General features: G+C 36.5%; 1 protein-coding gene across 4 annotated transcripts in view; it reads left to right on the top strand.

Annotated features, from left to right (window-relative positions):
• The window catches only part of FSD1L (fibronectin type III and SPRY domain containing 1 like), an 86,683-nt gene that overhangs the window by 13,159 nt on the left and 52,408 nt on the right, over window positions 1-21,116 (top strand). For 3 of the 4 annotated variants that reach the window (XM_037797326.1, XM_037797325.1, XM_037797324.1), the window contains exons 2-3: window positions 5,735-5,830; window positions 14,551-14,682. In XM_037797326.1, the coding sequence (XP_037653254.1) occupies window positions 5,735-5,830; window positions 14,551-14,682 (228 nt within the window). The remainder of the gene's footprint in view (window positions 1-5,734; window positions 5,831-14,550; window positions 14,683-21,116) is intronic. The other variant, XM_037797327.1, reaches the window with a different exon arrangement.

The raw sequence follows: 21,116 nt of genomic DNA, 5'->3' as shown, positions 1-21,116 counted from the left end.
CTGGTATTTTCAAGCTTTGGATAAGTTTATAGATTAAAAAATTATCTGACAGTTTTCTCTGCTCTCCCTATAACTTCCTTTAGTGCTATTGGTAAAGATCTTTATTTAGGTGGACCACTAGTTTGGTCTAGTAATAGCATTTCTTATTCCTCAGAGCCTTTTCAAATATAACAAAACACCAGTGGACACAATACTTAGTTATACATTTGTATAAGAACTTGTACTTTGCAAAACATTCATGTACATGATCTCCTGGAATCATCTTTACGTGTTAAATGGTGTTTTTCTTGTTTCCTACCCATATTGTAAATTCTATGTGGGCCTTTGTATCCCTCACTGGAAAACTGAGAACACTGAATAATTGAAATCTAAACAAAACAAAACAATTCTTGAACTTGGTACTGTTCAACAGCATCCCCGCCTCCCCTTGCATACCTCCTAGATTAAGCATACCCTATCCGTGTATATACCTCTTCCCTGACTCCTAATACTAGAGAAACTTTAGCCTCATATCATGTATACAAGCTAGGGTTAAATACCAAAACTCACTCGGCTCCTGTATTCCCAATCCTTTAGTTCTTATAAGGGTTAGATGTTGCTGGGTTTTGTCTTAAAATATTTTGTTTTCCAACTCTACTGAGCTCTAAGTGCCTTAGTTTTTCTATCTCCCATGCCACTTCCTCTCTAGGTCTAGCTAGGCCTCATCCTCACGAGGGCCAGAAGCCCTGGTCCTTTTCATAATTTATTTCTCAGCCCTCCCCTGATGGATTTCCACTGTTGTATAATACTAAAGATGAGCTCTTGATTGTAGTCTTCTACATGTGCTCATCCTCTCCAGAACAAAAACAGATTAAAGGACAAATAGCCTCAGAGCTTCTGTAGCCCTTGTCTCCGCAGTCTGTCCTTGGGGAACTTTCAGTGTAACATCCTTTTTTCCCTCTAAGCTTGGAGAAACTTGGGGTACAGGCAGCACTTTATCTGCAGTAGCTACCGAGGTCTCCTCAGTTGCTTTGGGCTTCTGACTCTTGTTGATAACTTCTTCCACAGGTACATTTACAATGCATTTGGTGGTTTTGAAACTATAGGTGGTGTTCCGGTTTGCTAATGCTGCTATTGTGCAAAATCCCAGAAATAGACTGACTTTTATAAACGGTGTTTATTTGGTTACAGATTTACACTCTGAAGGCCATGAAAATGTCCAAATTAAAGCATCAACACAAGTATGCCTTCATGGAAGGAAGACTAGTGGTGTCTGGAAGACCTTTGTTAGCTGGGAAGGCACGTGGCTGGTGTCTGCTGATCCTGGGTTGTGTTCTGGCTCTTCTCTCAGCTTCTGTGCATTCTTCAAAATGTTGCTCTTGGGTGTTTTGTCTTCTCTTAGCTTTTCCGGAGCAAAGTGTCAGCAAAAGTCTGCTTTCAATGGCCATCTTCAAAATGTCTCTCTTGGCTGCAGCTAGCTTTTGGGCCTGCGTGGCTTTTTATGGTTTTATTTTTTTAAAAAATTCAGTTTTATTGAGAGATATTCATATACCTCATACAATCATCCATGGTGTACAATCAGCTGTTCACAGTACCAGCATACAGTTTTGCCTTCATCACCGCAATCCATTTTTGAACGTTTTCTTTGTACGATAAAGAATAAAAATAAGAATAAAAAACAAAAGTAAAAAAGAACACCTGAATCATCCCCCCCACCCCACCCCAATCTTCATTTAGTCCCTGTCCCCATTTTTCTATTCATCCATCCATCCACTGGGTAAAGGGAGTGTGATCCACCATCACACTGTCACCCCTTGTAAGCTACATAGTTGTACAATCGTCTTCAGGAGTCAAGGCTACTGGGTTGGAGTTTGATAGTTTCAGGAATTTACTTCTAGCTATTCCAATTCACGAAAACCTAGAAAGGGATATCTGTATCGTGCATAAGAATGCCCACCAGATTGACCTCTTGACTCTATTTGAAATCTCTCAGCCATTGAAACATTTTGTTCATTCCACTTCCTCCTTTTGGTCAAGAAGATGTTCTCAATCCCATGATACCAGGTCCAGATTCATCCCTGGGAGTCATATCTTGCGTTGCCAGGAAGATTTACACCCTGGGAGTTGGATCCCAGTAGTGGGGAGGGCAGTGAGTTCACCTGCTGAGTTGGCCTGGCTAGAGAGAGGGGGCCTGTGTGGCACTTTTTAAAGTACTCCAGTGATTTAATTATGACCCAACTGAATGAGTGGGGCCACACTTCCGTGGAAATAATCTAACCAAAGTAATTGCCTACAGTTGGGTGGGTCACATCTCCATGGAAACAGCCTAATCCAAAGATTCCTACGTAATCAACACTAATAATCTGCTCCAACAAGATTGCATTAAAGAACGTGGCATTTGGGGGACATAATACATCCAAACTGGCACAGGTGGCTTTAAATGCTGGGGCTCTGGAACCCTCTACAACTGGTTTACCCCCTCTTCCATCCTCTCTATTGTATATTCCAGCCAAGTCTCAGAAGCTCTCCCCATCTGGAGACTGGAAGTAGCACTCCCTGAGCATAGTCTTTGTCGCTTTGGCAGTAAGGTAAAATTGTCTTTCTCAATGTGTGGGCCTTTCATTTGTTTCTGTGATAGATCCTTATACTGGGTTGGAACTCCCAGTTAAATTCAAAATGTGAGCCATGGAGCTCCTCTCTTTTCAAAGAATGAGACCATGAAATACTCATGAGACTAGAAATACTGTATCAGCCTTTTAAAGATCTTTCCTTCCTAGCCACTTTCTGGAGGAAGTACAGTACATTTTAGAGGCCTAGGTGATTCATATAGAATACTATTACTCCAAAGGTTTTGACATGCAGTCTGTAGTGTTTCTTCCCGGAAGTAATGCTATTAGTACTTCTGGGGCCAGCATAAATGGAGAAGGGTCAATTTTCATTCATTTTGAATGAATTAAAGAGGAATGGTAAAGGTAAGATTAACTGTAATATATGGGTATTATTTCTTGGAGGTATGAGACAGTACCTTACGCAAAGTACAACATTATTCTGATGTTTTTTTAGTATGACGTCAGTTGTCTTCAGGTTGAGTCTTGTTTTTTTCAGCTGCCAAACTTGACATGGATGTTTGTACTCTTTGTATTACGCAGAATGAGTCTTCTCAATGAAAAGCATTAGTGAGCAGTATATACTTTTCAGCAGTGAAGAGTGTATTTTTCCTTTTGTTGTGGTAAACTCTTAGAAAACAAAATTTAAAAGGATTTATCATGTATTATATGGGAATACCATGTAATGGATATTTTGGTTGGATTTAGAGGCAGTAGTATTCTATAGTGGTTAGGAGGATAGGCTTTGGAGACAGAGAGCCTAAGCATAATCTTTTTCTTACGAGCACTGTCATTTTGGGCAACTGATTGAGTCCTCCATTTTCTCATCTTTACAGTGTGGATGTAACTGTGTCATCATGAGGGAGAGAATGGGGTGAGTGTGGGGGGCAGGTACATACTGTTAACCAGATAAGGTCTAATCTTATTAACCCTACTATAAACACCCTTGGAGACCAAGGATTGTGCAGAACCTTTTTTTTTTTTTTTCTTTTTTTTTAACTGATTAATTGTGTTGCTTTTGGATGACTCCCTGGGAGACTCTTCTTTCTGCTGTACTTTTCTACGTCTGTGACCTACTACCATTGCCCCTTGTTTCTGTCTGCTAAAGCTGCCGTTAATGCAGTATACCAGAAATGGGTTGGTTTTTACAATAGGGATTTATTAGCTTACAAATTTATAGTTTTAAGGCCATGAAAATGTCCAAATTAAAGCATCAACACAATAACTTCTCTGAAGAAAGGCTGCTGGCATCTGGGACACTTCTGACACACGGGAAGGCACGTGGCCGATGTCTGCTGGTTGTTCTCTCCCAGGTTTTGTTGCTTTCGGCTTCTGGCTTCAGTGGCCGCCTCTCTCAGCTCTTCTGGGGGCTTTTTCTCTGAGCTGTCTTAAATTCATCTCTGCTTCTCTGAATTCTCTGTTTTTTTTCTGTCTTTTATCCTCTCATAAAGCACTCCAGTAACAGGATTAAAACCCGCCTTGAATAATGGGGTGGGTCATGACTCAGTCTAAATAACCCTAACCAAAATGTCCTACCCACAAGTCTGCACCCACAGGAATAGATTAAAAGAACATGAACTTTTCTGAGGTACATAACAGCTTCAAAGTAATATATCCCTCCAACTGTGCCCACCTCTCCCCAAAGTTCTGGCTCCATTCTGCTATTTTTCTGGTCTCCTTTGTATCCAAATCTTGGTGCACCTGTGTCTGGGAGGAGCAAGTACAGGAGAAACAGCTAACTCTTGGAGTCATTGGTCTTCTTTCATAGCATAGATTCATTGTGCTATTATACTCTAATACACCAGTAGTGAGGATGAGAAGTAGTAGTATAGTTAAATGAATACAACAGAAAGCACTAGAAAGCCCAAGAGATGACAGTAACACCTTCTTGTCTCCAAGGATAATTGTGAGAATAAAACATACATGTAATGTTCCTAGTATAATGCTTTACACAAAATAAGAGGTCATTTAATGATGACTGGTGGAGTTATTTTTGAATTTTCACTACTAAAATACTTTATGAACATTTGTATAAAATGTTATCCCCTTATCAGATTATTTCCTGGTCTCTTTATATAACCTTTTATCAATATCTGATTATATTTTGAGGAGAACCTTTATCCCACACCATCCTATTGGCATTATTAAAATATTTAAGCTTGTAAGTGTTTACAGAAACAAGTCCTGTGCTTCTGGAAAATTATAAAGTTAAAATATTTGCATTTGACTTTTGCTGAGAATACAGGTGTCTTGTTTGGTGTGGTTTTTGTTATTGCTACCCATGAAGAGTTATGAAGCAGCTAGAGCTTTGACGTTTGTGAACTCTACTCACATATGGCAATTTAAATTGAAATTAATTAAAATAAAAAAAAATCAAGTTCCTCATTTGTGCTAGCCACATTTCAAGAGCTAGCTCAGTAGCTTCATGTGGTGAGTGGCTACCATATTGGACAGCACAGATACAGAACAGTTCTGTCATCATGGACTATTCTGTTGAACAACACTGAACTAGAGGGTATGAAAAAAATAAATAACCAAGTGTTTTATTTAAACAAGAAGCATTATCAAAGTTTGGGGTATTTACTACTAAAATTTCTCACCTATTTTATTATGGTTCTACAGCATTTGTAAGTACTGCAATGAACTTTGTAATTCTAGCTACAAATTTATTATCTGTTTTCTTATTAATAAAATGTAATGTGTAAAAAATGTTGATGAATTTCAGTGTCTCCTTGCTTTTATTCCTTATCTTTTGATGGTGTATTAAAAATTTCCATTTGTTTTTGCAACGTTTATTTTTGCCTTGATCTTATGACCTGAAACAATACTGTTGATTGTAAATAATATTGATAATTTTTGGTGTGAAAGGTGTATTTGTGATTAAGTTGTATACTAGGAATAAGATATTTTTAAGAAGTACAAATACATATTCCATATTTTGTAATTATAGGCACATGGAAATTTTGAACAAGAAGCTTTGAAAGCTGTATTATGCTTGGTTTTCAAAACGGAGCAACATAAATTCTCTTTATTTTACAAAATATTCTTACATAAAGTATTTGTTTAGAAAGTGGTTGTGATGAGGTTTATAATTCCCTTTAATCAAAATATAATGTGTTTTTTGTTGTTGTTTTGTTTTTCAATACTAGGAAGCTCTACAAAGGATTATTTCAACTCTGGCAAATAAAAGTGATGAAATTCAGAACTTTATTGATACACTAAATCATACACTAAAAGGAGTTCAGGTATAAATCCTTTATTTTAAAAATTATGTAAATATGTAATAATGATTGTTGGGTCAAATCAGAAGTATAAATATAATCCATCAACTCCAGATTATAAATTAATGGAGATGAGAGCAGGGTTTTTAAATGTCCAATAAGGTAAAAATCATTTCCTTGCAATCTCTGCATTTTTCATGGAAAGGTTAGATAGTAAGGAAAAAGGAAATGGAATGGAAGTTGCTAGGGAATATTCCAGTTCTCACTTTTGCTTTTTTCTCTTTGATGTTTGTCTCTTCTGATTCCAGTTAGGAGCATATTGTGCCTTTTCAAAAATAGTGGATGTAAAACATTTCTTTTACAGTAAGTAGAAAAAAGATGTAGATGATAAGGGGACTTGTAGAACTAGGTGAAAGTAAAACATAAATATAAAAGGTAAAAGATAAAGTGCCCAATGAAGAGGGAGAGGAAAAGTAAATGGTCCCAGGTTGGGCAGATAATCCATACTCGAAGTAATCAAATAATCACTAGATAACCTAGTGATACTTTCCCTTGAACAAACTTTATTTAATTCCAGAGTTTTTCCTTTGTGAAATAAGCATAGATTTGTAGGACACTTGTAGACAATGAATTCTTTCCTGTTATTTAATAGGAAAGGTGGTTTTTGTTTGTTGTGTTTAAACCTAAGCAGTTGCCTGGTTTGTGGCCTGTTAAACATATGTTTTTATATTTTTTATTTTTCAGTTTAGTATAAATGAAATTAGTTGATTATGATTGTCAACATTTTAACTATTTCAAACTATTTCATTGGAAAATTCGGTGAATCCACTTTCTCTAAGTTAGAAAAGCCATTGGTTATAAAACTCTTGATCTATGGCAAGAGAATTAAGATGAGCTAGCTCAAACTGTTCTTCATTGATGAATTATCCATTAGATTATCAAAAAAAACATAGAGGAAGAATTAAGCCACCTCCTTGCCACTGAAGACACAGGCGTGAGAGACAGTCATATTGTACCACCTGGTGTCGGAGAGGAAGAGAGTAGTCCAGTTCCTTTTTACAGATGATGAAACTGAGATTCAGGAATTTAAGTGGCTTGTCGAAAGTCACACTGTTACTGAGTGGTTAATATGGGATTCAGCCTTAGATCTTCAGCCTTCTGGAATGCAGATTTCTTTCTTCCATAGTTTGTTCTGTTCTTACCACTGTAAATAAACTGGTGGAGTGATTGGCACTGCTTCTGATGAAACTTCAGTGAGATGATGTCTGGATTTTTTTAAAATACTATAAGCAGATGTTTGGACATATGGTATTACAGTAATTGCTTGTTTCAGTTCTCTTAACCATTGCCAATTTGCTTCTCTTAATTGAATGATTAAATGAAGTTGAAAAATGCCTTAAGAGAATCTCTTCTATTTCATAATTGTTGAAAAGTAGAAATTGCTTATCTAGGGATTTCATGAATATTTTAAGTGATTTCTTGTTGAAATAGTAGCATCCTAGTTAGGGAGGCAATGAGTAACTGGGAAGTAAAGAGACCTAAAATGCTTTATTGACTATGCTGCTAGTAATTAGATGTGTTACTTTAAGTAATTTAACTTATCAGTATTTTAGTTTATAAAATTTAGGAGTTGGGCTAGAAATAGCACAGTCATTAGATGATTTTTTAAAAGTAGGTTTATTCACATACCACACTCCATCCAATGTGAACACTCAGTGGTTCTTAGTATAATCACAGAGTTATGCTTTCATCACCACAGTCAATTTTAGAACATTTTCATTGCTCCAAAAAGAAAAACCCCATACTCCTTATACCTTGCTGTTATTGACATTTAGCAGTTGTACCTTTGTTACAGTTGATGGAAGAATATTAAAATATTACTAATTGTAGTCCATAGTTTGTATTAGGTTTATTTTTTCCTATATACCACCCTATTATTAGCACCTTGTAATAATGACATATATTTATTCTAGTTCATGGAAGAACATTCTTATATTTGTACTATTAATCACCTTCATTGTCCACAATAGGATTCACTGTGTTATGCAGTTCCGTGTTTCATCATCTAGCTTTCCTTCTAGTGACATACACGACCTTAAACTTCCCCTTTCAACCACAATCACACACGATTCAGCACTGTGAATTACACTCACAATAATGTGCTACCATCATCTCTCTCCATTTCCAAAGATTTCCAATCAACCTAAATAGAAATTCTGTACAAATTAAGCATCAGCTCCCCATTCTCTACCTCATTCTATCTTCTGGTAACCTATATTCTAGATATTAACTCCATGAGTATGCTCAATATATTTAGTTCTTATTAGTGAGATCATACAGTATTTGTCCTTTTGTGTCTGGCTTATTTTACTCAATGTAATGTCCTCAAGGTTCAGCCATGTCGTATGCATAAGGACCTTGTTCCTTCTTACTGCTAAATAACATTCCATTGTATGTATGTACTACATTTTATTTATTCATTCATCAGTTGATGGATACTTGGGTTGTTTCCATGTTTTGGCAATTGCAAATAATGCCAGTATTAACATCAGTGTGCAAATGTCAGTTTGCATCCCTGCTTTCAGTTCTTTTAGTAGTGGGATGGCCGGGTCATATGGCAATTCTATACGTAGCTTCTTGAGGAACTGCCAAACTGTCTTCCACAGTGGTTGTACCATTTTACATTCCCACCCACAGTGAATAAGTGTTCCTCTTTCTCCATGTCCCCTCCAACACTTGTAGTTTTCTCTTTTTTTAATAGTGGCCATTCTGGTAGATGTGAAATGATATCTCACTGTGGTTTTAATTTGCATTTCCCTAATGGATAGTGATGTTGAGCATCTTTTCATGTGCCTTTTAGCCATGTGTACTTCCTCTTTGGAAAAATGTCTATTCAAGTCTTTTGCTCATTTTTAAATTGGGTTGTTTGTCTTTTTATTGTTGAGTTGTAGGATTTCTTCATATATTCTGGATATTAAAACCTTGTTGGATATATGGTTTTCAAATGTTTTCTCCCATTCAGTAGGCTGCCTTTCTACCTTTTTGACAGAGTCTTTTGAAGCACAAAAGTCTCCAATTTTCAGGAAGTCTTATTTATTTTTCTCTCATTGCTTATGGTTTGGGTGTAAAGTCTAAGAAACCATTGCCTACTGCAAGATGTTGAAGATGCTTCCCTGCATTTTCTTCTAGAAGTTTTGTGGTCCTGGATCTTATATTTAGGTCTTTGATACATTTTGAGTTAATTTTTGTATAAGGTATGAGATAGGGGTCCTCTGTCATTCTTTTGGATATGGTTATCCATTTCTCTTAGCACCATTTGTTGAAGAGACTGTTCTGTCCCAGTTGAGTGGACTTGGTAGCCTTGTCAGAAATCAATTGACCATAGATGTGAAGGTCTGTTTCTGAACTGTCAGTTTGGTTCTATTGATAAATATGTCTATCTTTATGCCAGTACTTTGTTATTTTGGCTACTGTAGCTTTGTAATATGCTTTAAAGTCAGAAAGTGTGAGTTTTCCAACTTTGTTCTTCTTTTTCAAGATTTTTTGGCTATTTCGGACCCTTTACCCTTCCAAATAAATTTGAAAATTGGCTTTTCCATTTCTTCAAAGCAGGCTATTGGAATTTTGTTTGGGATTGATGGAATTGATTCTGTAAATCAATTTGGATAGAATTGACATCTTAATGATGTTTAGTTTTCTACTCTTTGAAGACAGAATGTCCTTTCATTTATTTAGGTCTTTGATTACTTTTAGCAGTGTTTTACAGTTTTCTGAATATAGGTCCTGTACATCTTTGGTTAAATTTATTCCTAGACATTTGATTCTTTCAGTTGCTATTGTAAATGGAATTTTTTCTTGATTTCCTTCACAGAATGCTCTTTACTAGTGTATAGAAACACTACCAGTTTTTGCATGTTACTTTTGTATACTGCCACTTTGCTGTTGGCAAGTTGATTTTATATCCCACCACTTTGCTGAACTCATTTATTAGCTGTAGTAGCTTTATTGTAGATTTTTCGGAACTTTCTAAATATAAGATTGTGTTGTCTGCATATAGTGAAAATTTTACTTCTTTTCTGATTTGGATGCCATTTTTTCCTTTTTCTTCTCTAATTGCTCTAGTTAGAACTTCTAGCACAGGGTTGGACAACAGTGGTGACAGTGGGCATGCTTGTCTTGTTCCCAGTCTTAGAGGGAGAGCTTTCAGTCTTTCACTATTTAGTATGATGTGAGCTGTGGATTTTTCAAATATACCCTTTATCATGTTGAGGGAGTTTCCTTCTATTCTTATCTTTCGGTGTGTTTTTATCAAGAAAGGATGCTGGACTTTGTCAGATGTCTTTTCTGCGTGAATCAAGATGATCATTTGTTTTTTCCCCTTTGATTTGTTAATGTGATGTATTACATACATTGACTTTCTGGTATTGAATCACCCTTGCATACCTGGAATAAAACCTACTTGATAATGGTGTATAATTCTTTTAATGTGCTGTTGGATTTGATCTGCAAGTATTTTGTTGAGGATTTCTGCATCTATATTCATTAGATAGATTGGTCTGTAAAATTTTCTTTTCTTGTAGTATCTTTTTGGCTTAGATATTTGGCTTTATAGAATGAGTTAGGAAGTGTTCCCTCCTCTTCAATTATTTGGAAGAGTTTGAGCAAGACTGATACTAATTCATTTTGGAATGATGGGTAGAATTCACCTATGAAGACTTCTGGTCCTGGCTTTTCTTTATTGGGAGGTTTTTGGTAACCAATTCAATCTATTTACTTTTAATGGTTTGTTGAGGTCTTCTGTTACTTCTTGAATCATATTAGGTTGTTTGTGTGCTAGGAAATTGTCCATTTCGTCTAAGTTGTCTAGTTTGTTGGCATACAGTTGTTCATAGTATCGTCTTATGATCATTTTTATTTCTGTGGAATCAGTAGTAATGTCCCTTCATTTCTGATTTTATTATTTACATCTTCTCTCCTTTTTGTCAGTCTAGCTGAGGGTTTGTTAGTTTTATTGATTTTCTCAAAGAACTAACTTCTGGTTTTGTTGATTCTTTCTATTTTTGTTTTTGTTCTCAATTTCATTTATTTCTGCTTTAATCTTTGTTATTTCTTTTCTTCTACTTCCTTTGGGATTGGTTTGCTGTTCTTTTTCTGGTTCCTCCAGGTATGCAGTTGTGTTTTTTATTTTAGCTCTTTCTTCCTTTTTAATGTAGGCATTTAGGGTTACATATTTTCCTCTCTGCTCTGCCTTCACTGCATCCCATAAGTTTTGATATATTGTGTTCTCGTTTTCATTTGTCTTGACATATTTACTTATTTCTCTTGCAATTTCTTCTTTGACCCAATGATTGTTTAAGCATGTGTTGTTTAACCTCCACATATTTGTCAGTTTTCCAGTTCTCTCATGTTAATTGATTTCCAGCTTCATTCCGTTATGACCAGAGAATGGTATAATTTCAATCTTTTTAAATTTATTGAGACCTGTTTTGTGACCCAATATGTTGTCTATCCTTGAGAATGATCCATGGGCACTTGAGAAGAGTGTATTGTATATCCTGCTACCTTGGGGTGTAGTGTTCTATATATGTGTGTTAGGTCTAGTTCGTTTACCATACTATTCAAGTTCTCTGTTTCCTTATGGATCCTCTGTCTTGGTGTTCTATTTGTTGATGAGAGTGGTATGTTGATATCTCCAACTATTAATGTATTTATGTCTGTTACTCCCTTCAGTTTCGCCAGTGTTTGCCTCATGTATTTTGGGGCAGCCTGGTTAAGTGCATAAAGATTTATGATTGTTATTTCTTCTGGATGGATTGCCCTATTTATTAATATATAATATCCTTCTTTGTCCCTTATAACAGTTTTGCATATAAAGTCTGTTTTGTCTAATATTAGTATAGCTACCCCAACTTTTTTTAGCTGCTGTCTGAATGGAATAGCTTCTTTCAGCCTTTCGCTTTCAACCTATTTGTATTCTTGGGTCTAAGGTGAGTCTCTTGTAGACAGCATAAAGATGGATCGTATTTTAGAAAAATCTATTCTGCCAATCTTTGTCTTTTTATTGGGGCGTTTAATCCATTAACATTAAAAGTTATTACTGTAAAGGAAATACTTCAACTATTTTATCTTTTGGATTTTATATGTCGTATCTTGTTTTTGTCTTTCTTTTTACCCTTTTAGTTACTCTTACTGATAATCTTCTTTTCTACACTCTCCTCCAAACCTCCCTCCCTTGTGTTTTCTTTTCAGTTTGCAGAACTGTCTTTAATATTTCTTTTAGGGCAGGTCTCCTGTTAATGAACTCTCTCAACTCTGTTTATTTGTGAATATTTTAAACTCTCCCTCATTTTTGAAGGACAGTTTTTCTGGATAAAGTATTCTTGGCTGGCAGTTCTTCTTTTTCAGTATTTTAAGTACATCATGCCACTGCCTTGTCACTTCCATGGTTTCTGATGAGAAATTGGCACTTAGACTTATTGAGCATTCCTTGTATGTGATGGAACTTTTTGCTGCTTTCAGAATTCTCTTTATGTTTGGTAATTGACTGTCTGATTAGTATGTGTCTAATTGGTTTTTTTTCTGTTTGGACTACATTGGGCTTCTTATAATGCATGTTTATGTCTTTCCTAAGAGTTGGAAAGTTTTTGGCCATTATTTCCTCAAATATTCTTTATGCCGCATTTCCCTTCTCCTTCTGGGACCCCATGACCTGTGTTTTGTGTACTTCATGCTGTCATTCAAATCCCTGAGATCCTGCTAATTATTTTTCCATTTTTTTTCTCTATCTCATATTTTATGTCTGTTTGGATTTTCTGTCTTCTAGGTCACTGTTCCTTTCTTCTGCATGTTCAAATCTGCTGTTGTATGCCTCTGTCGTAATTTTAATCTCATCTACCATGCCTTTCATTCCCATAAGTCCTGTTATTTTTATTTGTATGCTTTCAAATTCTTTATGCTCACCCATTGTCTTCTTAATATTCTTTATTTCTTTAGCCATATTTTCCTTCATCTCCTTAAATTGATTTAGGAGGTTTGTTTGAACACGTTTGATTAGTTGTTCCAAATTCTGTATCTTCTCCCACTTTTTAATGTATTTCTTTGACTTGGCAATATATTCCTGTTTCTTAGTATGGCTTGTAATTTTTTTCTGGTAATGGGCAACTGATTATCCTGATGAGATTATTCTGAAGGTTGGTTTCTCTCCCTTGCCTCAGATTTTATTGTTGATTGGGTTTCTGTTAAGGTTCTTCTTGGAACTTGGTTCATCAATATTTCCCAGCCAAAACTGGAACAGGGACCCTCACTATCAGCCCAGACCAGTAACAAAGGACCCTGGAGAGAGGTCGGGATAGATGCCAAAAAGTCTTTTTTTCCGGCTCCCCAAGGCTGATCTTTTCTGGCCTGCCCAGCAGATGGCCTTGTTCTGCAACCTATTCCCTGTAGCCCTAAGAAGGCAGGGTATTTTTAATCCCTTTGGCGGCTCTAACTTTGATGCAGGTTGAAACAGTGGCACAGTGGTGCCTCTCTTGCGTGGGCTAAAGCAGTGGGGCCCAGCAGTCTAAATTTGCCAGCCAATAGCTGAATCAGTACTGGCCTTGTCCCCCTCTGTTCTTGGGGAGGTGGGGGGAGGACTTTGTGGCTTGCCACGACTGCAGCAGTCCACTGGGCAGGGACCTGGCCAACCTGAAGCAGCTTGCCTTGAGAGTGAGAAATGGGTACCAGGAACTGCAGCTGAGGGAGTTACTCTCAGATTTCCACTGCAGTTTCTCAGTCTTTTCGTCCTACTCTTCCCTGGGTGCTGTGCAGTACTCCTCTGGTCTCCAGAGCCCCAGCACTGTTGTTTCAGGGAGTTTCTGACTGTCCATGTGCTGTTTTTGGAAGAGGAGTGAGCCTAGATGATTTTTGAGGTTCCTTCCAGCACTAAAATTCTGTTTGATAAATACCTTAGCATGAGATAGGAATTGCTTAGTCTTTGAAGTTCTACATGTCTTATATTTAAAAGCAGTATTTTAGAGAAGTTTGAAGATGTTGAAACTTACAATACTGGCCCCACCCCCGTATGCCTAAATTGTATCTCAGAGCTAAGGAATTAAAATCTCTGGAATATTTTATTCATGATGATTCTTCACTTATGATTCCGATGCATACGAAGAGTGTTAAGAATCACTGGCTTAGATAGACTGACATTTGACTTTGTTGAATATGCCTTTCTTAAATGTTTGTTTGGCCCTACCTAGAATACATTAATTACTCCCTTGGGTTTTAAGGGGACCCACTAGAGAATCTGGAATTTCCAAAGACTTGGGTTATCTTTCTCCCAGCCTTCATTATTTGAAAATATGAAGATACAAAACTGTGAGGTTATTAATGTTTGTTGCTATCTGTTAAAAAAAAAAAAGAATCACTGGCTTAGGGTCTGGCTTAGAGCCTGAAGATCTGGGTGAAGTTTACAACTTGAAAGCAACCCTTTTACATTGGCCTGTTTAAACAGTGTTATAAAAGAGTTTAGGCTAGTTTGTGAAAGGTTGCTTAACTTAAGGCATAGATAAAATAGTATCAGCATTAACAGCCAGCTGTTTTGCTTAATCTGTTTTTAAAACTTTAGGTTTAGAATTTTGTTATTTTTACGATATTAGGCTAAGGTACTATATAATATGAATCTGTTCTTTTTTTTGATAAATATATGTTTCAGTTTTTTATGTTTGATACCTCTTCAGTAAAATAATTCTTTGTTTCTTAAACAGGAAAATTCTTCTATCATTCTTTCAGAGTTAGATGAGGAATTTGATAGTTTGTACTCTATATTGGATGAGGTGAAAGAAAGTATGATTACCACTATCAAGCAGGAGCAAGCACGGAAATCACAAGAGTTACAGGTGAGCTCATACAACTATTAAATCTGAATAATTATATGTTTGATTTGTTGAAAACAAAAATTAGTGAATTTCTATGTATGAGTATTCCTTTACCTTGTAGAGGAGTGGTTCTTAAACCTTGTGGAGGAGTGCCACAGTACTGCTGCTTTGTTGCTGATAAAATATTTGCTTTCTCTCTTAATCTCTAAGTTCCAAATACCTGGTTAGTGCCTGTTGTTTTATTTCTGGTATCACCTTGTCACTGAGACAAACATGGATGAAAAATGTCAGGACTTCTGCTTGGATATATGTTCGCAGTATGCTTTTCTCGCATTGTTAGTAGGGGAACCAGAACAGCAAATAGGCACCTTTTTAAAACTTGCCATTGCCTAGGTAAAATTAAATTGTTGTCAGCATCTTGAGAGCAGAAACTTAGCTATTTGGTTTTAGAAAAATATCTCCTAATTATTCCGTATTAATACAAGTATCTGATTTTTTTTTAAAACAAATTGAAATCAGACTTTTTATTTTCAACATAACATAATTGAGAGGTATAGTTTGATGTATAGAATGATTTTTATTGCTCCTTACTTCTGGGCATGTAAAATGTTTACACTAGTAAACATTTAGTAGGGAGCAAAACAGGTCCTGCCCTCATGGTTTTCACATTCTAATAGAGAGTAATTTGGAAAAAATGTGAAAGAAAGGAAAATCAGATCCTTTGCTAGAAATTAAACTTATTAGAGAAAGGCAGGATAAACAAAATGTATATAACATATAACTGGTTTAAGAGTAATTTTAATGTAAGCCCTTTACCAGCTGCACAAAGTACAGAAATGAATTGAGATTGGAAACACTTCCTTTGAAGTTGTTTTGAAGAGTTGAGGGAGGAATGGCATACTTGATAAAGAGAACAGAGGATATTGCAAATAAGAGGCAGTTTATTTATTAAGATAGTCAAAGTTCAAACTCCATGAGCGTCTAATAATCATCCTGAAGCAAAGCCAGTGTTGATTTGGAGGAGTGCTATTACATCGCTCATATCGTGTTATCTGAGTTTTGATCTTTAGGACTCTTGTACTTAACTCAAGATGTCCGAGATTTTCAGAATTAGATAATCTGTACCCATTGTGGATTTTTGTTTCAAAATATGTCTTCAAACTTCTAAAAAAGGTGTGACATTCTCTACATATCAAAACTTATTTTCTGGTTCATAGAGAGCTGGATGTATGTGCACACATGTAAACCCTACAGTGCTCCCTTAGAACGGGCTGCATTTATTGGCCTTGTAAACTGCTGAATTTAAATTTCTAGCTTTGACTAGTTTCTCAGAAATACATAATCGAGTCATATAAACTTATTTAAACTTTTTTTTTTTTGTTTTAATTGGAGTCTCAGGTGAATTCTGTCCACTTTGGGCTCTGTGAACCTCAATTACAATGATAATGTAAATCATGATTTTTTTGTTTTGTTTTCTGCAACTGTGATCTGATTCATGGAAGTCTTCCATTAAAACTTCCATTAAAACTCTTTTTAAATGGAATGACTTTACTCTGATATTTTGATTAAGTATTTCATCAAATGATTCATCATTAGCTATTTAATTTTAACGAATTCAAAATGTGAGAAAATAGAAGAAACTGAGCTCTAAATACTGATTGTAAACATAATCTTCTCTTCCTGTATCATTATTTCAGCTCTTCATTTTTTCCAGTGATTTCCTTGGCTTGTTTCCTTCGTTTATCTCACACTGTGTAAGAGTAGTCTTGCATAATTCTTTTTTATGCAATTTTATTGAGATGTATTCATATACCAAGAAAATCATCTGAAGTGTACAATCAGTGGTTCTCGGTATCATCATATAGTTGTGCATTCATCACTGCAGTCAATTTTTGAAAATTTTATTATTCCAAAAAAATTAAAGAAAAAAACACGCAAAAGATCCCATACCCCTTATCTCTCCGTATTATTTATTTATTTTTTGTGTTTCTTTTCTTACTCATCTGTCCATACACTGGATAAAGGGAGTGCCAGTCACAAGGTTTTCACAATTATACAGTCACACTGTAAAAGCTATGTAGTTATACATTCATCTTTAAGAATCAGGGCTACTGAATTACAATTCAGCAGTTTCAGGTATTTCCTTCCAGCTATTCCAATACACTAAAACTAAAAAGGGATATGTATATAATGCATAAGAATAACCTCCAGAATGACTTCTCAATGATTTGAAGTCTCTCAGCCACTGGAACTTTATTTTGTTTCATTTCTCTTCCCCCTTTTGGTCCAGAAGGCTTTCTCAGTCCCATGATTCCAGGGCCAGGCTCATCCCCGGGAGTTATGCCCCCCACATTGCCAGGGAGATTTATACCCTGGGAGTCAAGCCCATGAAGAGGGGAAGGCAGTGTGTTTACCTGAAGAGTTGGCTTTTAGAGAGAGGCCACATCTGAGCAGCAAAAGAGGTTCACTGGGGTGACTTTTAGGCATAGTTATGAGTAGGCTTAGCTTCTCTTTTGCGGGAACATGTTTCATAAGGGCAAGCTCCAAGATTAATGGCTTGGCCTATTAAATTGGTAGTCTCTGATGCTTGCTAGAATATTAGGAATTCCCCAGGTGAGGAAGTTTAGTATTTACACATTTTTCCCCAGTTGCTCAAGGGGGCTTTGTAAATACTTTTTTTAGTCTCTGCCCAAATTACTGTGGGATATACTGGGGTATCACACTATCCTGTACAAACCAACAATATCTCACTCACTATTCAAGTTTCCATGTAATTATGGTGTTCAAATAAACTGATCACACAAGTTAAATTAGATAGTGTGCTACAGAAAATATAAATTTTCACCAAATAAACATCTCTTCCTTTGGTCTCATGCAGAAGTTTAAGTTTTAAAACAGTCAATATTGTCTTTTAGTCTTTAGTCTAATTTGCCTTAGTCCTAACTAGATCAGCTTCATTAATATCTGTAATTGAAGTCTTATCTGTTTTTCAGCTTCTTTAACAGGTGCTGTATGGGGTAATGCTGACCTGCATAGTTGTAGAACTCTAGCTCTGAGTTTCAGGTGTCATGCAGTTACTTGAAGTTCCATGGAATGACCATGTTATACACAGAGAGCCCAGCATCTCAGAATTTAGACATAATCATAACAACTCATGAATAGACATGACTTCTCCAAGAGCTTAAAATCTAGGAAACTTTACAGTAAGCCTTCCTCTGATACCTATGCTCTCGAATTTTCAATTTCCAGAGTTTTCACGTTATATTTAGCCCATATTAGTGAGACATTATAATATTGATCTTTCTGTTTCTAGCTTATTTCACTCAACTTACTATCCTCAAGATTCATTCAGCTAGTTACATATCTCACAATTTCATTCCTTCTTGCAGCTGCTTGGTATTCTGTTGTATGCGTACACCGCAGTTTGCCCTTCTGTTCATCAGTCGTTTCACCCTTGGGTCACTTCCTTCTGTTGCGAATCATGAATAACTGCCACTATAAACACCAGTGTGCAGATGTTCATTCATGTCCTTGATTTCAGTTCTTCCAAGTATATACCTAATAATGGAGTTGCAGGATCTTGGTGGCAACCCTATGCTTGGCCTCCTGTGGAACCACCACACTCCCCTCCAGATTGGCTGCACCATTCTACCTCTCTGCCAGCAGCGAACAGGTTTCGCTCTCTCTTTCCACATTTTCTCCAGCACTTGTATCTTTCTGTTTATTTTTTAAACACTTTTATTCACACACCATACAATCCATCCTAAGTAAACATCAGTGGTTCCTGGTATAATTGCATAGTTATGCATTCACCACCACAATCTATATGAGGACATTTGCATTTTTTCCACAAAGATAGAAGAGGAGTAAAAAAAGAATAATAAAAAATAAAAAAAAATTAAAATAAAAAGGAGAATCAACAATCACATCAAGAATCTCATACCCCTCTTTTACATCCCCCTCTTATTGACATTTAGTTTTTGTATATTGTCTTTGTTTCATGGAAGTATATTACAATGTTACTGTTAACTATGTACTCTTAATTTGCATTTTCCATATACCATCGCATTTTCAACACCTTGCAATGTTGACATTCATTTGTTCTCCTTCATCTAAAAACATTATTATATTTGTACACTTAATAACCATCAGTGTCCATCTAGGTTTTGCTAAGTTACACAGAACTAGTCCTTATCTTCTATCTTTTCTTCTGGTTTCATACATGCCCTTAGACTCCTTGTTCCAACCTAACTCACACTCAGCTTTGTTCAGTGTACTTACAATGTTGTACTACTATCAGGTAGTATAGTGCTGTCCAATTCTGGATCTTTACAATCAATCTTGTTGAACATTCTGTACTCCTTCAAGCATTGAATGCCCAGTCTCTACCCTCCATCTCCTGATAATCTGTCTCCACTTTAACTCTCAAAGTTCGCTCAGTTATGTTAGTTCGTATTAGTGAGACAATATAGTATTTGTCCTGAAATCAACATGATGTTCTCAAGGTTCATCCACATTGTTATATGCTTCATGACTTTATTCTGTCTTACAGCTTCTCTCTCTCAATCTCTCTCTCTTTACCATTACTGAAAGTCTTCATTTCTACACTCTTCTCCAAGCCTCTCACTCCTGTCTTTTCCTATCTGCTTGTGCTACTCCCTTTAGTATTTCTTGTAGAGCAGGTCTCTTGTTCACAAACACTCTCAGTGTCTGTCTGAAAATATTGTAAACTCTCCCTCATTTTTGAAGGACAGTTTTGCCAGATATAGAATTCTTGGTTGGCAGTTTTTCTCTTTCAATATCTCAAATATATCATACCGCTTCCTCCTTCTTGCCTCCGTTGTTTCTGCTGAGAAGTCTGTACATAGTCTTATCAGGCTTCTCTTGTATGTGATGGATTGCTTTTCTCTTGCTGCTTTCAGAATTCCCTCTTTGTCTTTGACTTTTGAGAATCTGATTAAAAAGTGTCTAGGATTAGGTCTGTTAATTTATTCTGTTTGGGGTATGTTGCGCTTCTTGGATCTATAATTCTATGTCTTTCATAAGAGATGAGGAATTTTCAATGATTATTTTCTCCATTATTCTTTCTGCCCGTTTTCCCTTATTTTTTCCTTTTGGGATACCCATAACATGTATATTCCTGCACTACATGTTGTCATTCAGTTCCCCGTAGACCCTGCTCATATTTTTCCATTTTTTTCCTTATCTGTTCTTTTGTATGTAGGCTTTCAGTTGGTCTGTCCTCTAGATCTCTGATCCTTTCTTCAACCTCTTCAGATCTGCTGTTGCAATTCTCCATTGTGTTTTTCATCTCTTCTGTTGTGCCTTTCATTCCCATAGTTTCTGCCATTTTGTTTTCCAGTCTTTCAAGTTCCTCCTTAATGTTTTCTGAATGTCTCATTTATATCCTTAATCACTTGTGCCATGTCTTCCCTGAACTCACTGATTTGGTTTTTGAATTGATTTAGCATGTTTGTTTGAACATCTTTAATTGGTTGTTTCAACTCCTGTGTTTTGTTTGAATTGTTAGTTTGTTCCTTTGATGGGTCATATCTTTGTTTTTCCTAGAGTGACTTATAACTTTTTATTGGTGCCTACACATCTGGTTTCGTTATTATTTATTCTAGAGGTTGTTTTCACTCTTTTACCTAGGTTTTTCTTGTTGGTTGGCTTTGTTCTTTGTTCTTTGGCATTCAGTTCAACTTATTGTAGACCTCTAGCATTGCTTCTTTTTTAACTGATCAGAATTTTTCAACTCTTACTATTCTGGTTTTTGCCCCGCCTTTTTATTTATTTATTTTCGAGGCGCGTCTACTCAGAAAGGATTGACCGCAGTCAGATTTTCCCAGACCAGACAAGTCCAGGTCTCGGGAAGAGGGTGTTTCCCTTAGGATCAGACCCAGAAGGTTGTCAGACTTTTCTGAGGCCTCTAAACTCTGTGCTTTTTCTGTTGTGCCCAACAGATGGCACTTTTCAGCCTGCAGCTCCCTACTGGCTTAAAGAGATATGATGCCTTCAATTCTCAGCAGACTCTGTCCCTGCCTGGGGCATGTTTGAGGTAGCAGGCAAGTTTAGGCTGTTTCTGTGTTTGTTTTTTTTCCCCAACCCCTGGAGTCTGGATTCTCTGAAGGAGGGCCTCCATGTGAGCTGGGCCCCAACCCCCTCTCCCCTGTTCTTGGGGAAGATATGCCCTTTAGGGAATTATCTCCTTCACTTGATTCCTTACGTTGGCTCTCAGACTTATCTTAACTCCACCCTTGCCTGGTTCAGTGTTGACAATTGAAGATGTCCGAGGCTTTCTCTAATGAGCTACTTAGGATAGTTTTAAAAAAGAAAAAAAAAGAAATCCCCTTTCAGTTCCAGTCACCAGCCCCCAAGTTTTGCTAGTCAAGAGCCGGAGTTGCTATCCGGCTCTGTGTGTCCCTTTTCCTGGGGCTCACCCTTTTCCAGTATTC

This window comes from Choloepus didactylus, chromosome 10 (genome assembly GCF_015220235.1).
Source record: "Choloepus didactylus isolate mChoDid1 chromosome 10, mChoDid1.pri, whole genome shotgun sequence".
NCBI lineage: Eukaryota > Metazoa > Chordata > Mammalia > Pilosa > Megalonychidae > Choloepus > Choloepus didactylus.
The sequence above is the reverse complement of the archived record's forward strand: the minus strand, read 5'-3'. Positions and strand labels throughout refer to the sequence as shown.